Raw genomic sequence first — 20,335 nt, 5'->3', positions numbered from 1 at the left:
AAAGTGTATCCATGCACATTTGTGTGTACGCATATTGCTTAGCACACATTCTTGTTCTAATTTTTTTTTAAATCTGTTGATACTTAATAGGGGGAAAATTGTGAGTCAAAACTTCTAACTAAAATGTATAGAGAAAATGATAAATGTACATCTTAAAGTCCTTTTTCAAAAACCAAACCATCTTATAGGTGATTATTACATATATAAATTTTGAAGGCACTGTTTTTTTTCCTCAAAAGCCTTTTTCGTATTCTGCCCTTTGTGTTCGTCACATACCAACAAAGCTAAGAGTGCCTGCAAAATTCATGAGTCTGGGAAATGATATTACGTGGGTTCAAGTGACTTGAAGACATGAGTAAATGAAATGGCCAGACCTGGTTTTGGCTCTTCAGCAAAGGGAAGTCTCTAGGAGCTCGGAGATCCTCTGTGGGCTGTGCTCCTGCTGGCAGCTGAGAACGGCACGCAAAGCCAAGCCCTCCCCTTCCTGGACCCTATGTGTGGAAGCAAGAGCCACCATTAGCTCCAACGCATGGGCCCTGCTCTGCTTGGGAACCGGAGAGTGGTGTTCGATGCTCAGCAGGTCTCCAGGAGGAAATCCCTGCTCGGTACTTCCCCGCTGACATGCATTGCTCTGATCAATTCCGCTGAGATAGACTTCCTCCAGCATAATCCAGTATTTACTGTGGGATTTGCATGAGGAACCTGAATGCCATTTAAAGGCTGCTGCTTCCTCCCCCCTCTCTCCCCTAACCTCGAAGTACCTGCTTGTGTGCATCCCTTGCAAACACTGCAGGAAGGATGAGGTTTAACCTCCTAGCAAAGCAAGGATCTGTTCCCTCTCTCCCCCTCGGCTGCCAGCAGAATAAGCCCCACAACTAGGAACTCAAAGGTTTCACTCTGAACGCACCACAGCTGTGGAAAATACACACCCCGGCTTTCTGGACTGATGACTTCCAACAGTATCCTAAACGATAATCCTTGTAATTCCCACTCAAGACTGCTTCCCAGCACTAACCTTAGCAGGAAACACTCCAAAAATGGAAGCCTGAGCTTTTATGACACAGAAACATAAGGTGGAGAGTGTCTGAACGTTCTCAGTGTGCCCTCAAGGAGCCAGGTGGGTGCAGCGTGCAGGAGTCCGTACAGCAGGCGCTTGCACAAGGCCTCCTCCCCTCTCCTTCCAGACTTCAAATATGGTCTAAGATGTCCTTGCCTGTAAAAATTTCTCCTCTTGCTGTAGCTAGAAATGGTTATGGAATATTAACTTGTTTCTGCGAGCTCTTCAGTGCGATGCTGGTGCGGCCTCTCCCCTCCACCCACCTCATCTGCTGAAGTAACGTTTTGCCAAACATCTACAGCGGATTCACTAGCTGCTCTGAACATCACCACCACCACCAAGTCTTGAAAGCACTTGAAAAACAGCGTTGTTTGTACTCACCTACAGCACAGGTCCTCCATCTGCCAGGCAGTCTCCACCTGCTCCACGCCTGTGCAGGCAGCATAATTTTCAGGTTGTAAAGATGAAATCTGGAGGCTTAGCGAGCGGTGTGCTGCCAACGGATCCTGCTAATGGAGCCCGCTTACTTTTACTGTGTTGTGCTCACCTGGGCTGTTGGACTGCCAGGGTCTTGATGAACTCTGCTGGCCAAGGGTCACCCCTCGTGATGGTGACAGGGCAGCCTGCGTCGCTGCACGATGCCAGCCAGCTTGGCAGGGGTGATGAACACGGTACACGGCAGGCACGTGTGGCTGGCGGTGCAGCTGCTGTAAGGCCGCGTTGCACGCCCCTGTGTTGTCCTATTGTTTCTGGGATCTTCACGTGGGGAGATGGCCTCCTGAAGCTCCTTTCTCTGTCGTTCTCCACCCTGATGTCTCGTGGCCAGTTTTGGCTGTATCAGGCAGTGGCGCAGCCCCAGGCAGCAGCGAGGGATGATGCAGTGCCCCGTTGAGGGAAGGGCTCCACAGCAACGCACGGAGCTGAGCCGAGCATGCCGTCAGCACAGCAATGACCAGGAGGTAGCTACAGCAAAGGGCTCCCCTAGACCATGGGGATGTGGAAAACCACTGGTAAAGACACAATTTTAAAAAAGTGAATTTCAGCACTCTGTTATTGCTGGAAGAGCTACTTGTCTTCTTATTGAGATGGTTCCCATGTCAGTAAGTTGCCTCTTCTAAAACTCACATTTAGTGAAAGGAGAATATTCCTGTCAGTGCTTCAGTTGCACTTGGCTGAAGACACCATCTGCTGTGACACTTGGCTGGCTTGGCATTTAAAATGTCATTTAGACCAGACAGCAACTGAGCCTGGATACTGAGGCAGATGTCACCAGCAAAGGTGAACTTCCATAAACAAATTAGGATTAGGTTGCTGAAAAATAGACTGAATCACAGAAGCATTTACAAAGCACCCTGCAGAAGACTGCTGATTTTTCTGCATATGCTTCATTTCCTGTATGTGCCTTACACAATCTACCTTGGAGAAGCAATGTTACAAAGGATGTCAGTGAAATTCTGCATTTCAAATCAAGAATTTGTGGTTCCTGCTGATTAAAGCAAGATGAGCAGGCTTCTCCTCCCCAGGAACAGGACTGATACTTACCAAACTGAGCTACTAAGTCCTAGGCTTGCTTCAGCCCAGCCGGGCAGGAGGACAAGCCCGTTTTCCTGCCTTTCTGTCGAGTATTGCTGCACACAAAGCTGTTCAAAACTGTTTGCTCCCTCAATGATGTTTCTGTCCCAGCTGACAAAAACAAAAACAAAAAAAAAAGGACAAACAAGCTCCGAGGCATCTTTCTTCAGCACAGGAGGTGTAGGAAGAGTTACTGTATCCCTCTCTGTCCCCTGAATAGAGGCTTATTCTCAGCTGTACCTCCTGACCCATTTAGGCTGCAATCCAAAAAAGTCCACAGGACAAAGAAGGAAGAGGAATGAAATAGGTAGAAAATGCATGAAAAAGTAGAGGCTAAAACTAATAGAGTTAATTGCTCTACCCAGGTTTGTGCCTGCAGGGCATGTCTAGATGTGTGTTAGTAATGAAGCTCTTCAGCAGCACTAGGGCAAGCTTGGCTCTTAAGGTCAAATAATCTATCAAGACGAAAATGTACGCTGCTCAGTACGGCTCAAATTGCTTTTGGGTTGTGCTCTGTACTTTTGTTGACAAAGTAAATTAAACATTATTCTTTTTTAATTAGATAGGCTAAGAGATCTCAGTAAGCATTACTTCCTACTAATTTAAAGACTAGAACTAGTTTAAAGCAATTAAAGCTAAACCCCCCAACTTCAAATAACAAATTATTACGGATCTGGATTTAATAGGAGGCAACTGGGGGTTAAGTGACCCTGTCAGGTGGGGATGAGAAGGAAAAGAACACAGCACAGAGCCAATAGCGTGGCCACTGGGGTGGCGATTAGGGAGTTTTATATTATGCATCACACCATACTGTAAACGTGCACGAGTATGCATGCATTACTAAGAATTTAAGAATAAAAACTACAATCCTTGATTTGCCTTATTATTCTAACTTGTCTTATAAATACTCAAAGAAATGGCTTCCTAAAATAGTACGTTATTTGCCACACACAGACAATGTTGATAATGTTATCACATCCTTTGATAATTATCAAAGGATAATGTTGAAGATGAGAATCCTGTATTTCAAATTTGTATCTGTATTCTGTTGAATGGTACAAATGTGAGAAGTGACTCTGACATGAACGGTGACATGCTAAAATGAGTTTGAGAGCTGCTTATGTGAAGACAAGAGCCACTAACAATAAGACAAAAAGCCCAGTATCTTGATGAGATTAAGACTCGTCATGTATTCTGTCCTCTACCTCTTCCTGTTTTCTCACTTGTTTTCCCCCCCAATTAAATATACTAAACTACAGCTGTTACAGGAGGCTTTTATTTTGAACAAAACCAGTGAAAATACAATTTACACTTCAGTGTAAATTCAGCCAAAGCTGAGGCAAGTCACATTTTTTGTTGCTATTTGCTAGCTGTTGTAGGTGGGATCCACTCTTGTATCTTCTTGCGAGTAGTAGAATAAGGTACATACTGTTGGGGAGTGCCACTCAGATTGAATTTATGGTTCTCCCAGATAAATTTACGAGCAACTGGTGGATGAGTAGTTGGAGGGTCATCTGTCATTGAGTGAAGCCAGCGATGCCTTAAGAGGAAAAAGACACACTGTTATTAAGGAACATTACACGATCCATTACAAGCCTTCCTCCTGACTCCTGGGGTTCCTCTTAAGGGACACCAAGTATTTATTTTGAGAAGGGGGAAAAAATAATTTTAATTCAGTATGACTTTGAATAAGACTACAGGATACAGATTTAAAGTAATTACACAAACATAACTGGTAAGTAACAGTTCTGCTTGCAAGTTAATAAAAGCACATCTGAGTCTGAATCTCCTGCTCTGTATGCTTAGTATTTGGGCAGAGAATATTTCATTGTAACTTGTTTGTATGGCCTTCACCAGCCAGCCAGCTCAAGGTAGGCACTACAAATGACAAAACCACAAGGTTTCATTTTGTTGTCTGGGGTGTTTTGGGGGTGTGTGTGTGTATTGTTTTTTTTGTTTTGTTTTGTTTTTAATTACCAGAAGACTATGCTGCACAACGATTTCAATACTATCTCCAAAGCACTCATGAGGACATGGATCACTTGGGATATGGTTTAATGATGCAGGTTCACCTAGAACAATCACCTAAGTGTTTACTGACTGTACGATAAAATGATTAATGCCAATCAGTAATGGGGTAAATACCAAGTGATTATAGTGATTATCCTTTACCCATGAACGAAATGTCAATCCTCCTCTGTGCAAAAAACACTAATGATCAAGCAAAGTATTTTCCATAACAATTTACTAAAATGCTACAGCAGGGATCAACTGAATTGATTTAATCTCTTTTCTATTTCAGTGCCTAAAACAACTTTCAAACCTGAATAACATTTTAATTGTTTGCCAGTTTACATGTACTTCATACTGCATACAGTTATGACAGAAGTGAGGTTATGACTTTTTTTGCAAGCTTACGTATTTTTTACTCAGGTAGAATTAAAGAGGCTTCTGCCAAAGACTTGACCTAAAAATAAGAAATCTTCCATTTCAGTTATTAGAAAGCCTAAAAATTGCATCTTCAGCCTTCAGCAACAAATCCAACACACTTCCTTGATACAGCAAAACAGAACTACAATAAAAGCAGTGAGAAATTACTGACAAGTATATTCTAAACCTGCAGAGCTCTACAGAAGGTTGATTATCTTTTCAGTCAAATAGCTTCTAGTCATTTATTTCAGAAAGACTCACAACTTTGGATACAACTGTAGTACAAAAATCTCACTTTAAAAAAAGTCAGCCATGTGTTCATTTTCTGTAAGTAAAAAACAAATGAAAACCCCAAATGAAAGCCACACACTGTAGGACTAGGGACTGCCAGGAAACTGGCTTGAATACAAAACCAGATGGAACCATAACATCCTTTAAAATTAATAAGAAAAACCTTGTTTAGAGGTAAAGAATGGCCTCCTATAGGAAAAATCATCTACTCAGGAGTCTGAAAGTTCAGACAAAGTGACCCAATAACATGAATGCGCAAGAGATGTCTCTCTTCCTCTCCCCACCTCTCCTTTGTAAGTCTGGTGTCATCTGAAGTACACATTTCCCACTACTTCTATTCAATAAAGAAGATGTGGGTAACTATTTCTGTCTGGAAGGCAGCAGCCCCACAGCACTACTAACTGCAATGTGGTCTGAGCATACAGGATCAGGCCTTGCTGGATTTTAAACCTGGTATTACCAGCCTCTGAAATGGCCTGGCCACATTACACAAAGCTCTGACCTTAGGTGAACTCCCCCTCCCCATTCATGCCTATTACAAGAATTCTGTGTACTACCGTGCTTCACACCACCTGAGATAGCACGTGTCCTATCATGGCTAGCATCAAAGTTGGCAGAAACGCTGCAAAAAGCTACCTTGACAGAGGTGGGATCATAACGCTCATAGCCAGCAGCTGGCTCTCCATTGCTGACACAAACACAGTTGGTGGCATGGGAGGAAGGGGAAGAGAACAGTCCATGTACCCATACACATTCTGCCAATACTGACTTAAGTACTGCACCTCAAAACGCTTCCTTGTACACTCCAGAGGAGCCACAGCTTTTCAGAACTGCTTACCATAACATATAGAGGCACTTAGTCACACACCTTCACCTAGTGATGCTTCTGGTAATAGTGGGTAGGGACCCTGCACACAAAACCCTATTCATGCACCTGTCGCCACGCCTCACCACTCCCCCAAGGGTCATGCACACCAACAAGGCAAAAAAATTGTCTTCTCGGACAGAAATGCAGTTACAAAGGCCCTGAAAGACAGGCTGAAGCAGGTGGAGCACAAGAACTATATTAAAGCTCAGTTAAAATCAACTAGATTTCACACCTGCATGACTCCAGCACCTCTGTCATCACAACTGTACTTATGTCACAGACTTGCTCCTTGAAACGTTGGAAAAATTATCACAACATTGAGTTATTTACTCATTTAACAGAATAGTTTTATTTTGTCATTTAAACTATTGTTTGCAGCTTTTCTAAGACAAAATCCATAAAGTCTTTTAAGATACAGTATTTTGGAGTAAATAACGTAGTTGCTTTCAGGATTTTCTGAAGTTCTATGCTGATCTATTTAAATTGGAGCCTGATTTCATCTCAGTATCAAACCCAATCCTTAAACCGCATTTTCTCACTGGAAATTAGCAATAGAATCGCTTGCTTACAAGACATGTCAGTACAGTCACAGGTATTGAAATACCTGAAGAAATTTCGGAAGTTTCTTTAGTCCAACCACTATTAAGTATGATTATATTTAAGAGTTTCAGGGCTTAAGCCTGGTCACAACAGATTCACCTCAGAAGCCCAACATACGACTTACAAAAGCACTGCGGTTTGCAGTCTCCTGTTCTCTCCACTTAAGCAAAAAAACATAAAATCCGAAAACTTTTATTTTGGGAAGGCTTTCCCCTTGACAGCCTCCCTCAAAGAGTCCTTTGAAGCCCTGATGTCTCATAGACTCTACTCCCAGATGCTGAAGAAAAGCTGTTCATGCAATAGATTGAACAGCATGAATAAAGAGATTTTATGTCTTGCAGATGGCCAGATTTCTATACAAACTCTGCCTATAAATCCATGCATGGAAAAACAGGATTCAAAAGGAATTAATGACTTAAAACCTACAAAGAAGCAGATAACTTACATGAAGCAAAGAAAATCAGGCTAGCAGAAGCTTTGAAGAGGCTGAAGCAGCTTTCTGAATCACAGAGCAGAGTCACCACCAAGGACCGAGGCTAGCAAAACCTCTGGACTTTTCCTTGGGTAAACAGATGCAAGACACCTCAAAGTATCTTTAAATGCTCTCAAGACTATGTAGAATTTTCTCCCACATCTTAGACAAATATTTAAAAGCAAGGAGATTTCAAACTGAAGCTACAAGGGACCAAAGCCAACTATATGATGTACAAGCTGTCAAACAAGAACTGACGCTACACAAACTCCGTAGCTACTACCATATGTGCATCTGCAAGGTTCAGGCACCATCTACGCAAGTTCAGGATATTTACCAATGTGTTAGCATCCACTTTTTTCAACTAGTTAACCATGTTGCAGTAAGACAAATGAGAAGACGTGCGTTACTGTCAATGGGCAGAGAAGAATGGAAAGAGAAGGAAAAAGGGAGAAGAAACATGTTTTTATTGGTTTACACATGGGAGATAACTTTGGTTTCTCATGCAAGCCACTATATGATACCACTGTACAGTAATGAGACAGCATCTCATCTACCTGAAAACACCACACTAGGATTTAATCTAGCTATAAACCCCACAGATTTATTGTGAAGCTACTGAAAGGATGGAAATCTTGAAACCCCTTCCTTTTCTATTCATTTTTTTTTTTCCTCAGCAGACTTGAAAAGCAGCAGTTTTACAGGAGAATAGCACATTTCTTTACATTTCTTAGTATGCTGGCACTTTCAAGTCTGGGATGCTACATTCCTCCCTTCTTCGGCTGTCAGATCAACTAACAAAGACGATGTAGATTATTAAACTGAAGTTAAATTTGAAATATTTCATTGTATGAAGTTAGCACTCCTGAAGCTTCTTCCAAAGTTGTCAGACTTGCACCACAAGGAAATAAATATCAAAGTACAGGACAGACGTTACATATATATAGGACGGTGCTGGCAACATTAATTGTCCCTGCAAAAGGAAAAAAACTATTCTCAAATTACAGCTCTTCTTTCCCCACAGGACAAAATATATTGAAAGAGCAAATTCTTTTTAACTAGTTTGTACACATACACCAGTTCTTGGTTTGCTTTTGCAAAGTATTTGGCCAAAACACAAACTAAATTACATTAAACCAGATAAACGGTAAATGAACAGTGTGAGGACAGCTACAGAAGGCTTTGAATGTAGCACACCTGGTGTCTAGATATCAGGCCTTAACTTGCTGGATTTTACATACTCTCCAAAGGAAGCCTTACTCCACAGCATAACTGTGTTGAAAGCGGAAAACTGAGTTCCAAGATGCTCCCCCTCAGCGGGCTCAAGCTGAACCTCCCAGAATCCTCCAAGTACAAACTTGTGCTCTTCCAACCTTCAGGTACTTCGTGATGACTGAATAGCAAATAGGAGCCTATGGCAGGAATAAACAGACACATGGGGAACTTTTCCGTGAGATGTGAACAAAACCTGAAGATCAAGACTGACATAGGAAATTTGGGGGGTGGGGTGGGGTGGGGGAAATTGCTATTTGCTCCTCTGATCCCAAACACATTAAGCACACTGAAATACTCAGTCCTCTCCCTTCATCTTAATTGTGAGGATCAAAGAATCAAGAAATAAAAGTCTGGAAGGGAAATGCTTTAGGCCCAAGCAAGCATCAAGTACATCCACACCGCTCCCAGAAGAGACCTGCTTAAGTTGTTACACAGTTGCTGTAATGCTGGCTTGCTCATCTTCCCAAACCAAGTTACGCCAGTGAAGATGAGTAGAACTTTTTAGCGGTAAGGATAGTAATGTCCAACCTGTATCACTTCTTCTGTAATTTAAACTTACTACTACTTATTCTACCCATCTATCTGTGGAAGGCAAGACTATGCCTTTCCCTTCCGCAAGAGATTAAATGGTTTAAGATTATATCCATGGTCATTTCCCCTCCTTTTTAAGCAATCCAAATTCTTTCCAACTTTCCTCAGATGTCTGACTGTTCTTGCTGCTCTTCCCCAGTCTTCTTCCATTGCTCCATGTGTGTATTTGTTGTTCGGGTTTTTTAAGAGCACAGTACCCAGAGTCAAAACGCTATACCCTACATAAGTCTTTCTGGTAATAAGCAGAAAGGATGAGTCACTGCAGTGTAAGTGCAGGCAGTAATTCTTTCTACTTCTCAGGATGGCATGTTTCTTCTTAGCACTACATGGACTTACTCAACCTGCCGTCCCCGTAACACCTAGATCATCCTGCAGCGCTGCCAGTTGCTCTCCTCCTGCATACCATAAAGAGGCTGTAGGTGCCAGAAGAGCACGGTCCTGCCCTCTGTCTCTGCACACAGCTGTATGATTTCACTCCTTTTCCTCTTGTGATCATGAAGCAAGACAATGCAACTTGCTATGTTGCCAAACTTACGAGTGCAGATAACCTGCAGCTAGTAGTAACGTTCATGAAAAAAGCTGCATAGAGTTCTTTGATTCCTCTATATTTTACACCCCTAATATTTCACTTCCCTGTGCAGCCTTTGATTAAGGTGGGAAAAAGCTAACGCTGCTTTAAGCACACTTCCTCACTAACATTTTAGGCTTCAGCTTGACAGTGATCCAAGCCTGCTTCTACTGGGGCAGGTGGGAGGGTAGACGGAGAGAACTAGAACCCCTACAGCCCTTGTCCTAGGAAGAGAGCAAACTGCATTACTATCAAGTAGTACATAGCCAAGATAGCTGGTTTTTACTATGAAAATTCTGTCTGTGAAAATACTTTAGGCACCCTAACTAGTACTCACGAGCTGCTCAAGGACTCCCAAGAGGTCACATGTTCCTTTTCATCTTAACGCTTTTTCTTCCCTAAAACCTTTCAAAAGCTTTTTTAGAGCCAAAAGTATAAAATATTAAACCTGAAAGTGATTTATCTGTATCATCTTCCTGCTTGATTCTTCATTATTTTTGAGCAAACAGGAAAAAGTTTTGGTTGTAATGAGTGTATCTGTACGTAAGTTGGGACTACCTGTGAACGTGAGCACATGCATGAAGCAGCATATGCCAGTCGTATAAAAGTACCCCCTGGGGCTCCTGGAGGTGATTTGCTAAACTGTAGTATTTTTTAGGTTGGGAGATGAAAGAAGGATAAACTAAAGGAAATAGTGGGCCTTCTAACGTAACAGTAAAATGGAAACAACCTCAACACACAGCCCCAAAATTAGAGCAATCCTGTAATGGAAACATCTATGAAAGCACTAAACAGAGGGCACACAGGCACTGGCATAAACAGATTTAACTTTTATTGTTTCTATGCTCGCAGAGCATGCTCAGTGTGTCCAACAATGGAAGTACTAATTTCCTGCAAACAACATGCTCTGAACAGTAGGAGATGAAACAGGTATTTTGGCTCTTCTGTGTAAAAGATGTCTTTGTGTAGGGGGAAAGAAAAGGTGCCGAATATCTTGTATAGCATTACAAGAAGATTAATACTAGTAATTCCCAATGCAAGTATTGAGGGAATTGTAAAAATTTTCTAATTAACTTGTCTCCAATGAAGTACAACTAACATCTTGACTTTGAAGATAAGAAAAGAAAACCCAGAGCAGCAAAGAGGTTAAGTAACACAACTAAATCAGAATAAACCACAAGCCCACATATTCTGGTATGGCAATATTTTAAAAATACAACAGTCTCAATTCCCTATATAGTGGATGTATGTCAAAACAACTCTGTTGATTTCCTTCAGACTGTGGTTTCAGTACATCCGTTGTCAAAAGACATCACATCAATTATTTCAGAACACCAAAAATATTCAGCAGTTCCTAAAAATGATACTACAATATATGTTATTACATAAGAGATGTTTTTTCTGGCTGCTTTTTCCTTTTCTTTAGTATCTGACATAAGGTGGTAAAGGATAGCTAAATGAATTCTCATTTTATTTTTTCCACAGTTGTTTTCAGAACTTTTCAGTATATAAAAATGTTTTTTTCCAATTCATCACACATGATGAGGTCCATCTGACTGTATTTCAACATCACTCATATTCCACAATCCTGAAGGCACACGACTGACCACAAAATTATACTTTAGGACGCACAGTGTATTCAACATCCATAAACATGGAGAAAAACCTGTAGTATGACTTGTACTGTTCTTCCTGCACATCTGCTAGTGTTCTTTATACTTCAAGAAAATGGTGTAATCAGTAGTGCAATCCTACACAGAGTAGGATTTTTCTAAGAGTACTACAAAACCATTACAAACTACTTAGCATTAACATTTAAAAAAGGAAAACCTGAACTATCTAAGTTAGCACTAGTCTTATACCTTGATTTTGTTAAAAGGGTCATCTTTAGGCATGACAGTTGCAAACTATTTTCTGAAAGTTACTCCAGCATAAACAATGTAGTAAAACCTGCTCCTATCTGCAACATACATACATGGTACAACATACCAACAGAATGCTCTACTGAGCGGAATTAACTAAAACCAGAAGTCAAAAATCAGTGTTTAGAAGTATTCAGATCACAACCCAGCTGTTACAATGGTACTTCCCAGTTGACCCAACGATGACAAACTCATCCCATGTTTTTGTCTGTTGAAAGGAGGGCTAGTGCTTTAAGAAGTAAACATTTTTTACAACTAAGAGGACAGATACTATTATACTATGGACCAAATTAATCGCTTTGTGAATAGAAGTAATTTCACACAACCTAATTTATTTCCAACAAATGCCTGGGTCCAAAAAACCCTGCACAGCTGCACAACCCCAGTATCACACTGACAGCAATTTTTACAATATATTAATGGTCTCAATTCAGAAGTCTATACATGTTAAAATTTTAAAACAGTATACCATCTGATGAAAAAAAAATACAGTCTCAAGACAGCATGTATTCCTAGTCACAATACTGTATCTAAACAGCATAGAATTACACATCAATTATTTACAAGTGTCACAAAGCTAGGATTCCTACATAAGAATAAACATCTAAGGTTGCCATGGAACATACAAAATTATGAGCAACAAAAAAACCCAACCCAAACCAAAAAGCTGAACAGTACTGAAGAATTAAATTCCTTGACAAAAATACCTTAGAACACAGGACTGTTTACCCTTTATTACCCCACTGCACTGACCAGTCTTGAAAATAATGCAATATTTACCATTGCTTTTAGGACAATTTTTTCTACACCGATAGGAAAACAGATTTTTCTACCTCGCTAATTTATGTGATCTAAACAAGCTACTTAATCCTAAAACATCACACTGATACTCTGGGAGAAACCCTTTACTGAGGTTTGTAAGGACACAATAAACAACACATAAGCATGAGCAAAGGGGAAAAAAAACAACAAAAGAACGTGCTTCAAAATAAAGGAAATACTGAGAACTGGCACAGTCTCATAGCAAAAGGATAAAAACTAGAAACAAACAGCAGTTATTATGCAGGTAACAAGGAGTGGCCCCACACTGGCATGAATGTGCCAGTTTTGGATATATTAATGTCACTTCAAAAAAACAATGCCGTTAAGCTCTTAACTGGAGAAGACAGACAAAAGCATTAACTGCACTAAACATAATTTTAAGGCTGGGAGAATCTGAAACAACACTAACTACCTAGCCAGTCTGCCCACACATTTCTCAGATGTTCTAGTGAGAGCCACAATTTAGGAGTTAGATAATCAATCTCAGCCTTGCCATGGAACATTTATCACAGGAATAATAATACTTTATATCACCTTTCACTGCTTTGTGGCTGAAATGCTATTCATACTCTTCAAGAATCGGGCAGATACTGTTTTTGCCAGCATACACTGCTACCTTATTTCGTGTGTGTTTCCCCCCCCCCCCCCCCCCCCGAGTTATTTAGGAAAACAAAAAAAGTATTAGCAGCTGCGTGGCCAGACACCTTCTGGAACTGAAAGTTGCACAGAATTATTACTGAAACGCATGAACAGAAATTAAAACCTTAGGAAAAATTATAGTCAAGTAGCAGTCAACATACAGGACATCCCGGCCCTTTGGTGTTCATCAACATACAGCAACATGTATCAGTTGAAAAAATTATGCTGTGATGGCTGTGTATTGAGGAATGTTCCATTGTTGCCTTACATTCTTTAGGTTCTTGTCTACAATGGCTAATAAAAATATTTTTTCTACCTCCGAGTATGCAATGTTATTGTAGGCTTTGAAAAACCATTAAGATGGAATCACAACTGATAAGGAAAACTGGAAAATCGGTTAGGCCTCCTCAACTTAGCTAGCAAAATGCTTTTCTCATTCATTCCAAGAAGCAGCGAGCGTGACTGTCAGGACAGTAAGCAATATAACATCATGAATGCGGTTCTAAATTAAAAGTAATCAGTCTGAAATCTTCTGGTCACATGTAATATAGCTGTGTCCAAGACAACTTTATTACTATAATTTTTTTAAAAATATTCCGCTTTGTAATACAAGAAAATGTACAGGTAATTACACAACTGCTATCTGTCCACATTATTAAGCTAAATGATTTACCATTCAGGGGGCACCATACTTCCATCAACTTCCCAAAAGGTATTTTTGCCATTCATTTCATTAGTATAGATGACCCATCTGTGTCGACCTTAAATAAACAAACAGAAATATTGTATTAGGGGAAAAAAAATTTATGTAACAATCAGAATTCATGAAAACACAAGGAAAAGTATTCTGACTAAAAGGATCTACCATTATGGGCACTTATTTCAAAACCAGTTCAGCCTTTCTTTTTCTAAGTCTTCTGTATTTCTGCTTTACTGTATTTTCCTACGGCTGAATCTAACGCTCTCACAAGGAAGCAATTATTAGCTACTGTATAAGTAACAGGAAATAGGAACTTACAAAACTTTCAGGCAGAGAAACAGGCTTGGGGATCTTTTTTCCCCCCATTATGAGGAATCTTTTCCAAAAGGACATCGCTATCAGTAACCTAAGATTAAACTAAGTTTCAGCTGTATAAAACTACCAAGCGAAGCTCACCAGCATGGCTTTCCCCAGGCACCTTACAAGTCAGCCTACAGCAGGAAGAGCTTGGCCCAAGCAGCCTGTCAGCTTACGTGACACCTTCAGTGTTTTAGGTGCCACCTTTTCAACTACTCTAAAAATGTTATTTAAAATCCCATTACTTAAGGCAATAGGAAGTTTAAGCTACCCTGTATTGCTTTGCCCCGAAGTGACCATGTAAGCAAGTACAGCTGTGAGGCAGTTTGCTTTCTTCCCTCACTTGTTAAGCTATCAGCTTTTAGGTCAAGGACCAAATTCAGCTCTCAATGTTATTATCATATAGGCATAACTCTACAGACATCTGACTGGCTTATATTTATCCCATATTTATTATTTCAGATTGACTATGTCAATGAATTGAGGGAAGCAGAGGAGAGACAGAAAATGTCAAAACATTTCTATGAGCCCTGCCTCTAAGGCTCACAAAAGTCAAACGCAAAGAAGCTGGGCAGGCAACAAGTTCTATTTCACTAGCAGAAACAACACAAGCTATACGAAGCTGGACAGTCACTCAGGAGGGATTCACATTAGCATACATACCAAAGAAGTTTCTTTTATCTTCATAGTATTTGTTCCCGTATTTGTCAATTCCTATCAGCGTACCAGTCTTCAAATCATTGACTCTGTGAATTCCCAAAACAACAGTTTCAACTGCCATCATCTTAGAATGAAATTGTGGTAGTTTTCTTAGAGGTTGCTAAAAATCTGTAAAAAACCCCTTCTTAAACACATATATGTAAAGCTATTAAAAAAGCTATTTAAGCTTAAGGATTGCAAAACATAACCACCAATTCCTGCAACTAATCTCAGCGTGCCTTAACTGTGCACCCCACTGACAGGGTAACAGTCATATAAAAAGGCTTCTGGGTGCTATTATTTATTTAAAAGCTCTTTATAGTGGGAGATAAAGCAACTCTGCAATATGGCACAATTTAACACCCACAAAACCTTAAATACTGTGGAAGAGAGTCCCAGAAACATGTGTTAATTCACTTAGTTGAAGATATTACCATCCTTCTCAACTACTTGTTACTACCATTTCAGCTTGAATTGCCATGGAAAGCAGTCAGCACCGAAGCAGCTCCTGGAGCTTCACTAACGGGAGGTTTGTGCCTACACAGATGTGTGAGAACTAACCTGCAGGAGAGGAACAGCGATGTTTTAAGACAGTGTAGCTGCTTGCCAAAGAAATACATGATAAACCCTGAATTACAATTGTTAAGTTTTTAACTTTTGTGTAACCGTGAAAGATGCAAGAACATACTCTGCCACTCCAGGAGACTTAACACTGACCCAGATAAACATACCAATTTTGATTCTTTATATAGAACATATTTTAACATTATTATCAATATCAATAATTAAACTGAACTTGTGATTTATTGATAAAACCTTAAAATTACTGAAGTGCTCTTTTCCCCGTACATCTGCACCTTTGTTTTCCTTTTTACTGACACTATATCCCTGGCAGAATTATATAAAGAAAAGTTTACTCTCAAATGTTTTAGTTATTTGTAGTATTATACACATACTCATCTCAACCCCAAGGGACAGAAGGAATGTGCACATGCATGCTTCCTTGGTTGGGAGTTTTAACTACATAGCCCACAAATAAATTTTCCTCTGGGATGCGTGAAAGTGATAATCACTCCACCGAGTAGTCATTTTAAACCTCTGTAGTCCCAGGCAGAAAGATTCTCTAACACAGCTCTCCTCTGTCAAAGATACAGTTAAAGATTTCTGGCTCAGCTACCCAAGCCCAAGCTCCCAGCTTCAGAAAAAGAGCCGTTTCAGTGCTGCTCCCCCTTCCTTCTTCCCCTTTCTTTCTTGCAAGGGTTCTTATGCCCTTGTCATGACTTCACGTCCCGAATACCGGTATCAAACACTAAGAGGTGTTTACGGCTTCCAGAGGACATTTTCCAGCCAATTTCACCGAGTCTTGAGTAAGGAGACTCTTTCTAGGAATGTAGGCTCTTAATAATTTGACTTCTACTGCATAAAACCTGTTCCAGTCACCTTAGCAGCAAACATACAGAGAAAAGGAGGAAAAATCAGAATAACACCCTTGCAGAGAAAGAGAATCCTGATAAGGGTAAATAATTCTGCCAAGTTGCCAGTAACTGCTTCTTAAACACATCGATTGTTCCAAGAAAGATAAACCTTGATTACTCTTCCTGTGCTAAAGTCTATTCCTTGAGTGGGATGGAAGATTCAGTGGTGTGAAGTGGAGGCAGCACCTGTGTTTGTGGTTGATATGGTTATGAGCATCAGGTGTGATTCTCCACCTAACACACCTCTCTCCTAACTTCAGCCTTCTGAAAGAAAAAAAAGAAAAAACCCACTGCCTCCCGTCTTGCCTGTTCCCTTTTTCTGCATGGCAGAACATGTCAACACAGCCTGTGATCTCTGACTCACAAAACCTCTCTGACAAGACATTCATTAAGATGTGCTTAGGAAGAGGCACTCTGGTGAAACCTAATACTCAAACTCTTCTACACTTTTATTTTCCCACAGTTCCATTTAATCGTGAGAACTGCCAATGTAATAGCTACAGCCTGAGAATGGAAACAAAGTGGAGAAAACAACCTGGGGTGGGGGTGGCAGAGAGTAATAATAGTAAAAATACTAGCCAGGGAAACTGCATATTGTCTTAACTTATACTACTTAACAGCTTGAAATTTCTCTCTTAAAAGTTGTGCAAGAGGATGGTCTCTCAGAGCTGCTTTCTACAGTGGAGAGAGAAAAGCCAGAAGCTGCCTGACACCACAGTTAGTAGGAATACAAAGGCGAGACCTCCCAAAAGTCAAGCTGACTTCAGAAAAGCATTATTGTACCACAAAACAAATCAGAAAATAATTTTAAATGTATAGTAATTGTAAAAGGAGCAATACATTGATTGACAGGAAGAACACAACATGCTCAGCTGAAGGAAGATATACAGAGCTGATTGAAGGTTACTAGTGAAGTTCCACAAAGAGTGCTGATGTTAGTAGCCTTATTTAATACTTTACAGGGTTCCTGACCAGGACAAAAACAAAACAGAAACCACCCCCAAAAAGCACCGGGGTCTGACAGATTATGGCATTACCATACAGATGAAGGTCACATCACTGTACAGGAGGTTCTGTACTGTCTTCAGGAGTGATACCACCGGAATGAAACTCAGTGCTATGAAGGTCATAGCATAAGGTGATGCACCTGGAGACTAGTAAGATCTGAAGCACTGTGTGCATGCATAATCAGAAGGAAAATATCAGGATGTCACAAGGCAATACAAACTGCCAATTAAGTAACACGTACCAGGTGAACTGAGCTGTCTTCAGTGAAGCGAAGAAGTACTAAAGCCACCGTATGAAAATACTAATGAGGCCTATCAGCAACTGCGTAAAATGTTACCTTTAACTGTTCAAAAGAGGTCAATTTAAATTGCAAGAAATAAGAGGAAAAGGGCTATTATGATGACCGGGGAGAAAAATAAATAAGTTAGTGTTCAGCAATGCTCAGAAGACCTGACTTACTTATTCTAGCGCAAAAGAGCCCTTGATATATTGCAGGGAACTTTACTTTGCGAATCCTCCCTATCCCATACCTCTGACTTCCCAGTACTGATTAAAAAAAGGCTTCTGGGCTGTGTGGTCGGGCCTACAACACCCACCGTACCCTGCAGAAATGTTCCATTACCTCCTCGAGGCCAACTAGAAGGGTAACACAGCTTACTGACAGTGCTGAACGTGGATCACGTTCCAGCCTACATCTCCCCAAGGGGCCTGAATGAAAAAAAAGTGCACAGCACCTCCGGCTCGGGAGGAGCTTCAAGGTGCTGCATCACAATTCAAAATACCCTTTGCAAGGGAGGGAGGAGATGCAAGTGTGGGCGGAAAAAAAGCACAGGAGAAAGTTACACACCTGTGAGTGCAAGGTTCTGTGCCTGGGGACCAAAACGCCACTGGGGCTTGAGGGCACCCAAAGCGGGGCACAGGTCAATGGTGACCACCTGCTGCCCAAGAGGCTGAGCAGGGCTCGATACGTTAACGAATTACAGCCGGTAAGGCGGGGGAATTGCCCCCCAGCTTCGCACCGCAGCAGGCCGGCCCGCAGCAGCCGCAATCGGCGGCGCCGCCGGGCCGGGAGGGCGGTCGCAGCGCGGTGTCACCGCGGCAGGCACGGCTGCGGCAGCAGGACTAGGGCGGGCTGAGGTTGGACACCGGGGCAACCTGCCCGGGCAATACCGACAGCGCGGCACGGAGGAACCCACTCAGATGCCCGGAGACGAGAAACCACCCGCCGGAGCCTGCCGGGGGAACGCTCTGGCACGGTAACCGCTGCCCACCGGACGCCAGCGGCCACCGCCCCGCCCCTCGGGGGCGCGCACGGAGCGGCCTTCGCCCGGGCCTGGCCCGGCACCGCACGCCGCTCGGCAGGCCGAGCCCGCCGGCCACCCCGGCGCTGCGCCGAGCGGCGGCGAGCAGCACCGCCCGTCCCCTGCCGTCCCCCCGCCCGCGGCACCCCCGCTTCGGGCGGCGCAGGGCGCCCAGAACGCGGCCGCGACCCGTCAAGGTGACCCCGCGGGGGGCGGCGAGGCGGGAGCGGGCAGCCCCCCCCGCCGCCTGCTCCGGGGGCGCCGTTACCTCAGCAGCTGCCATAGGGCGCCGCGCACGCCGCCATGGCCGCCGAGGTGCTTCAGCGCCCGCTTCACCAGCTGCGCGTACTCCGCCATCTTGGGGCGGTGCCACCCGCTCCCGGGGCCGCCCCGCCTCTCGCCCCGGCCCCGGCCCGGCCCCGCCGGCGGGACAGCGCCGTCTCGTCCCCCAGCGCCCGAGGCGGGGCAGCGAGCTGCCGGCGCGGCCCCGGCTCTGCCATTTGCGTGGTGCGCCACGGAGGCTGGCCTGGTTGGAGGCGGGCGCTGGGGCTGTCTGGGCCCGCCGATGCCTGCCGCGGGAGCGGGCAAGGAGGGAGGTGCGCGGCCACCCGGGCAGCCCGGCGGCGGAGTGCGGTGCTGGCTGGCAAGCAGCTGTTCAGCCATCCCCTCCTCCTCGGTGATCCACCCCGGTGAGGAACGTGGCTCTGTCGCCCATGTAACCTCTCCTGCAGACGGTTGTAGGCTGCGGTTAGACGCCCCTGACCATCTCTTCCCAGGCTGTAGGTGCAGAACTGCCTCAAAAGCCATTTTCACAAATGCACATGTCCCTGGCTGTGGCCATTGCAGCCTTCTACTGGAGCAGGATCTACACGTCCCACTTACATAGGACCCTGGTATCCCTGGTACCACCTCCCCCGCAAAGGGGATGCCAATTTGCCAGGACTGGCAAACCAGGCTTCTCCCAGTGCAGCCACCATGTCGTTGGATTTGTTTGTGATAACAGAGCAACTGTCCAGAAACATAACCAGCCATGAGAGGCTTGTTCTGGCCCTGGTTGGTGAAGGTTATTTTCTGATGAAGACACAGATTTGGGCTGCCAGTCTGCATAATCTAGATTCATAGAGCATTTGCCTACTGCTTACATGTGAAGATCAGCAAGAGACAAAATTTCAGGATAGGGAAAAAAAACTTTTTTAGTAGAAATGTCTACTGTCTATCCATTATTTCAGACAGGCCACAAGATCTGTGATGAGAAAAGTTACCAAGACAGGGAATGAGTCGTCCAGAATTGCCTAGATCAAGGCTTGTATCAGAAGCAGTGTGGCCAGCAGGACCAGGGCAGTGATTGTCCCCCGGTACTGGGCACTGGTGAGGCCGCACCTCAAATCCAGTGTTCAGTTTTGGGCCCCTCACTGCAAGAAGGACACTGAGGTGCTGGAGCGTGTCCAGAGACGGGCAACGGAGCTGGGGAAGGGTCTAGAGAACAAGGCCCATGAGGAGCGGCTGAGGGAACTGGGGTTGTTTAGGCTGGAGAAAAGGAGGCTCAGGGGGGACCTTATCGCTCTCAACAACCACCTGAAGGGAGGTTGTAGGCAGGTGGGGGTCGGTCTCATCTTCCGTTTAACAAGTAATAGGGCGAGAGGGAATGGTCTCATGTTGTGCCTGGGCAGGTTTAGATGGGCTATTAG

The 20,335-nt window shown here is 43.1% G+C and overlaps 1 protein-coding gene across 1 annotated transcript; it reads right to left on the bottom strand.

Moving 5' to 3' along the window:
• Positions 1 to 3,889: 3,889 nt before the first annotated feature.
• NDUFA12 (NADH:ubiquinone oxidoreductase subunit A12) lies at positions 3,890 to 19,068 on the bottom strand. The gene is made up of 4 exons (XM_056340861.1): positions 18,916 to 19,068; positions 14,828 to 14,910; positions 13,781 to 13,868; positions 3,890 to 4,169 (listed from the first exon to the last, which is right to left on the bottom strand). Exons 1-4 carry the CDS (start codon positions 19,002 to 19,004, stop codon positions 3,989 to 3,991), a joined length of 441 nt encoding a protein of 146 aa, XP_056196836.1. The 5' UTR covers positions 19,005 to 19,068; the 3' UTR covers positions 3,890 to 3,988.
• Between the last annotated feature and the right edge of the window lie 1,267 nt (positions 19,069 to 20,335).

This window comes from Falco biarmicus, chromosome 5 (genome assembly GCF_023638135.1).
Source record: "Falco biarmicus isolate bFalBia1 chromosome 5, bFalBia1.pri, whole genome shotgun sequence".
Classification (NCBI taxonomy): domain Eukaryota; kingdom Metazoa; phylum Chordata; class Aves; order Falconiformes; family Falconidae; genus Falco; species Falco biarmicus.
Note: the sequence above shows the minus strand (reverse complement) of the source record. Positions and strands in the feature narration are given on the sequence as shown.

Bases quoted from the DNA above. Each gene is read 5' to 3' on its own strand.
- NDUFA12 (XM_056340861.1), bottom strand. From the start codon at position 19,004: ATGGCGGAGTACGCGCAGCTGGTGAAGCGGGCGCTGAAGCACCTCGGC. The intron at 14,911-18,915 runs GTAACGGCGCCC...GGGAATTCACAG, and splicing joins GCCCTATGGCAGCTGCTGAG to AGTCAATGATTTGAAGACTG. The intron at 13,869-14,827 runs GTATGTATGCTA...TGTTTATTTAAG, and splicing joins AGATAAAAGAAACTTCTTTG to GTCGACACAGATGGGTCATC.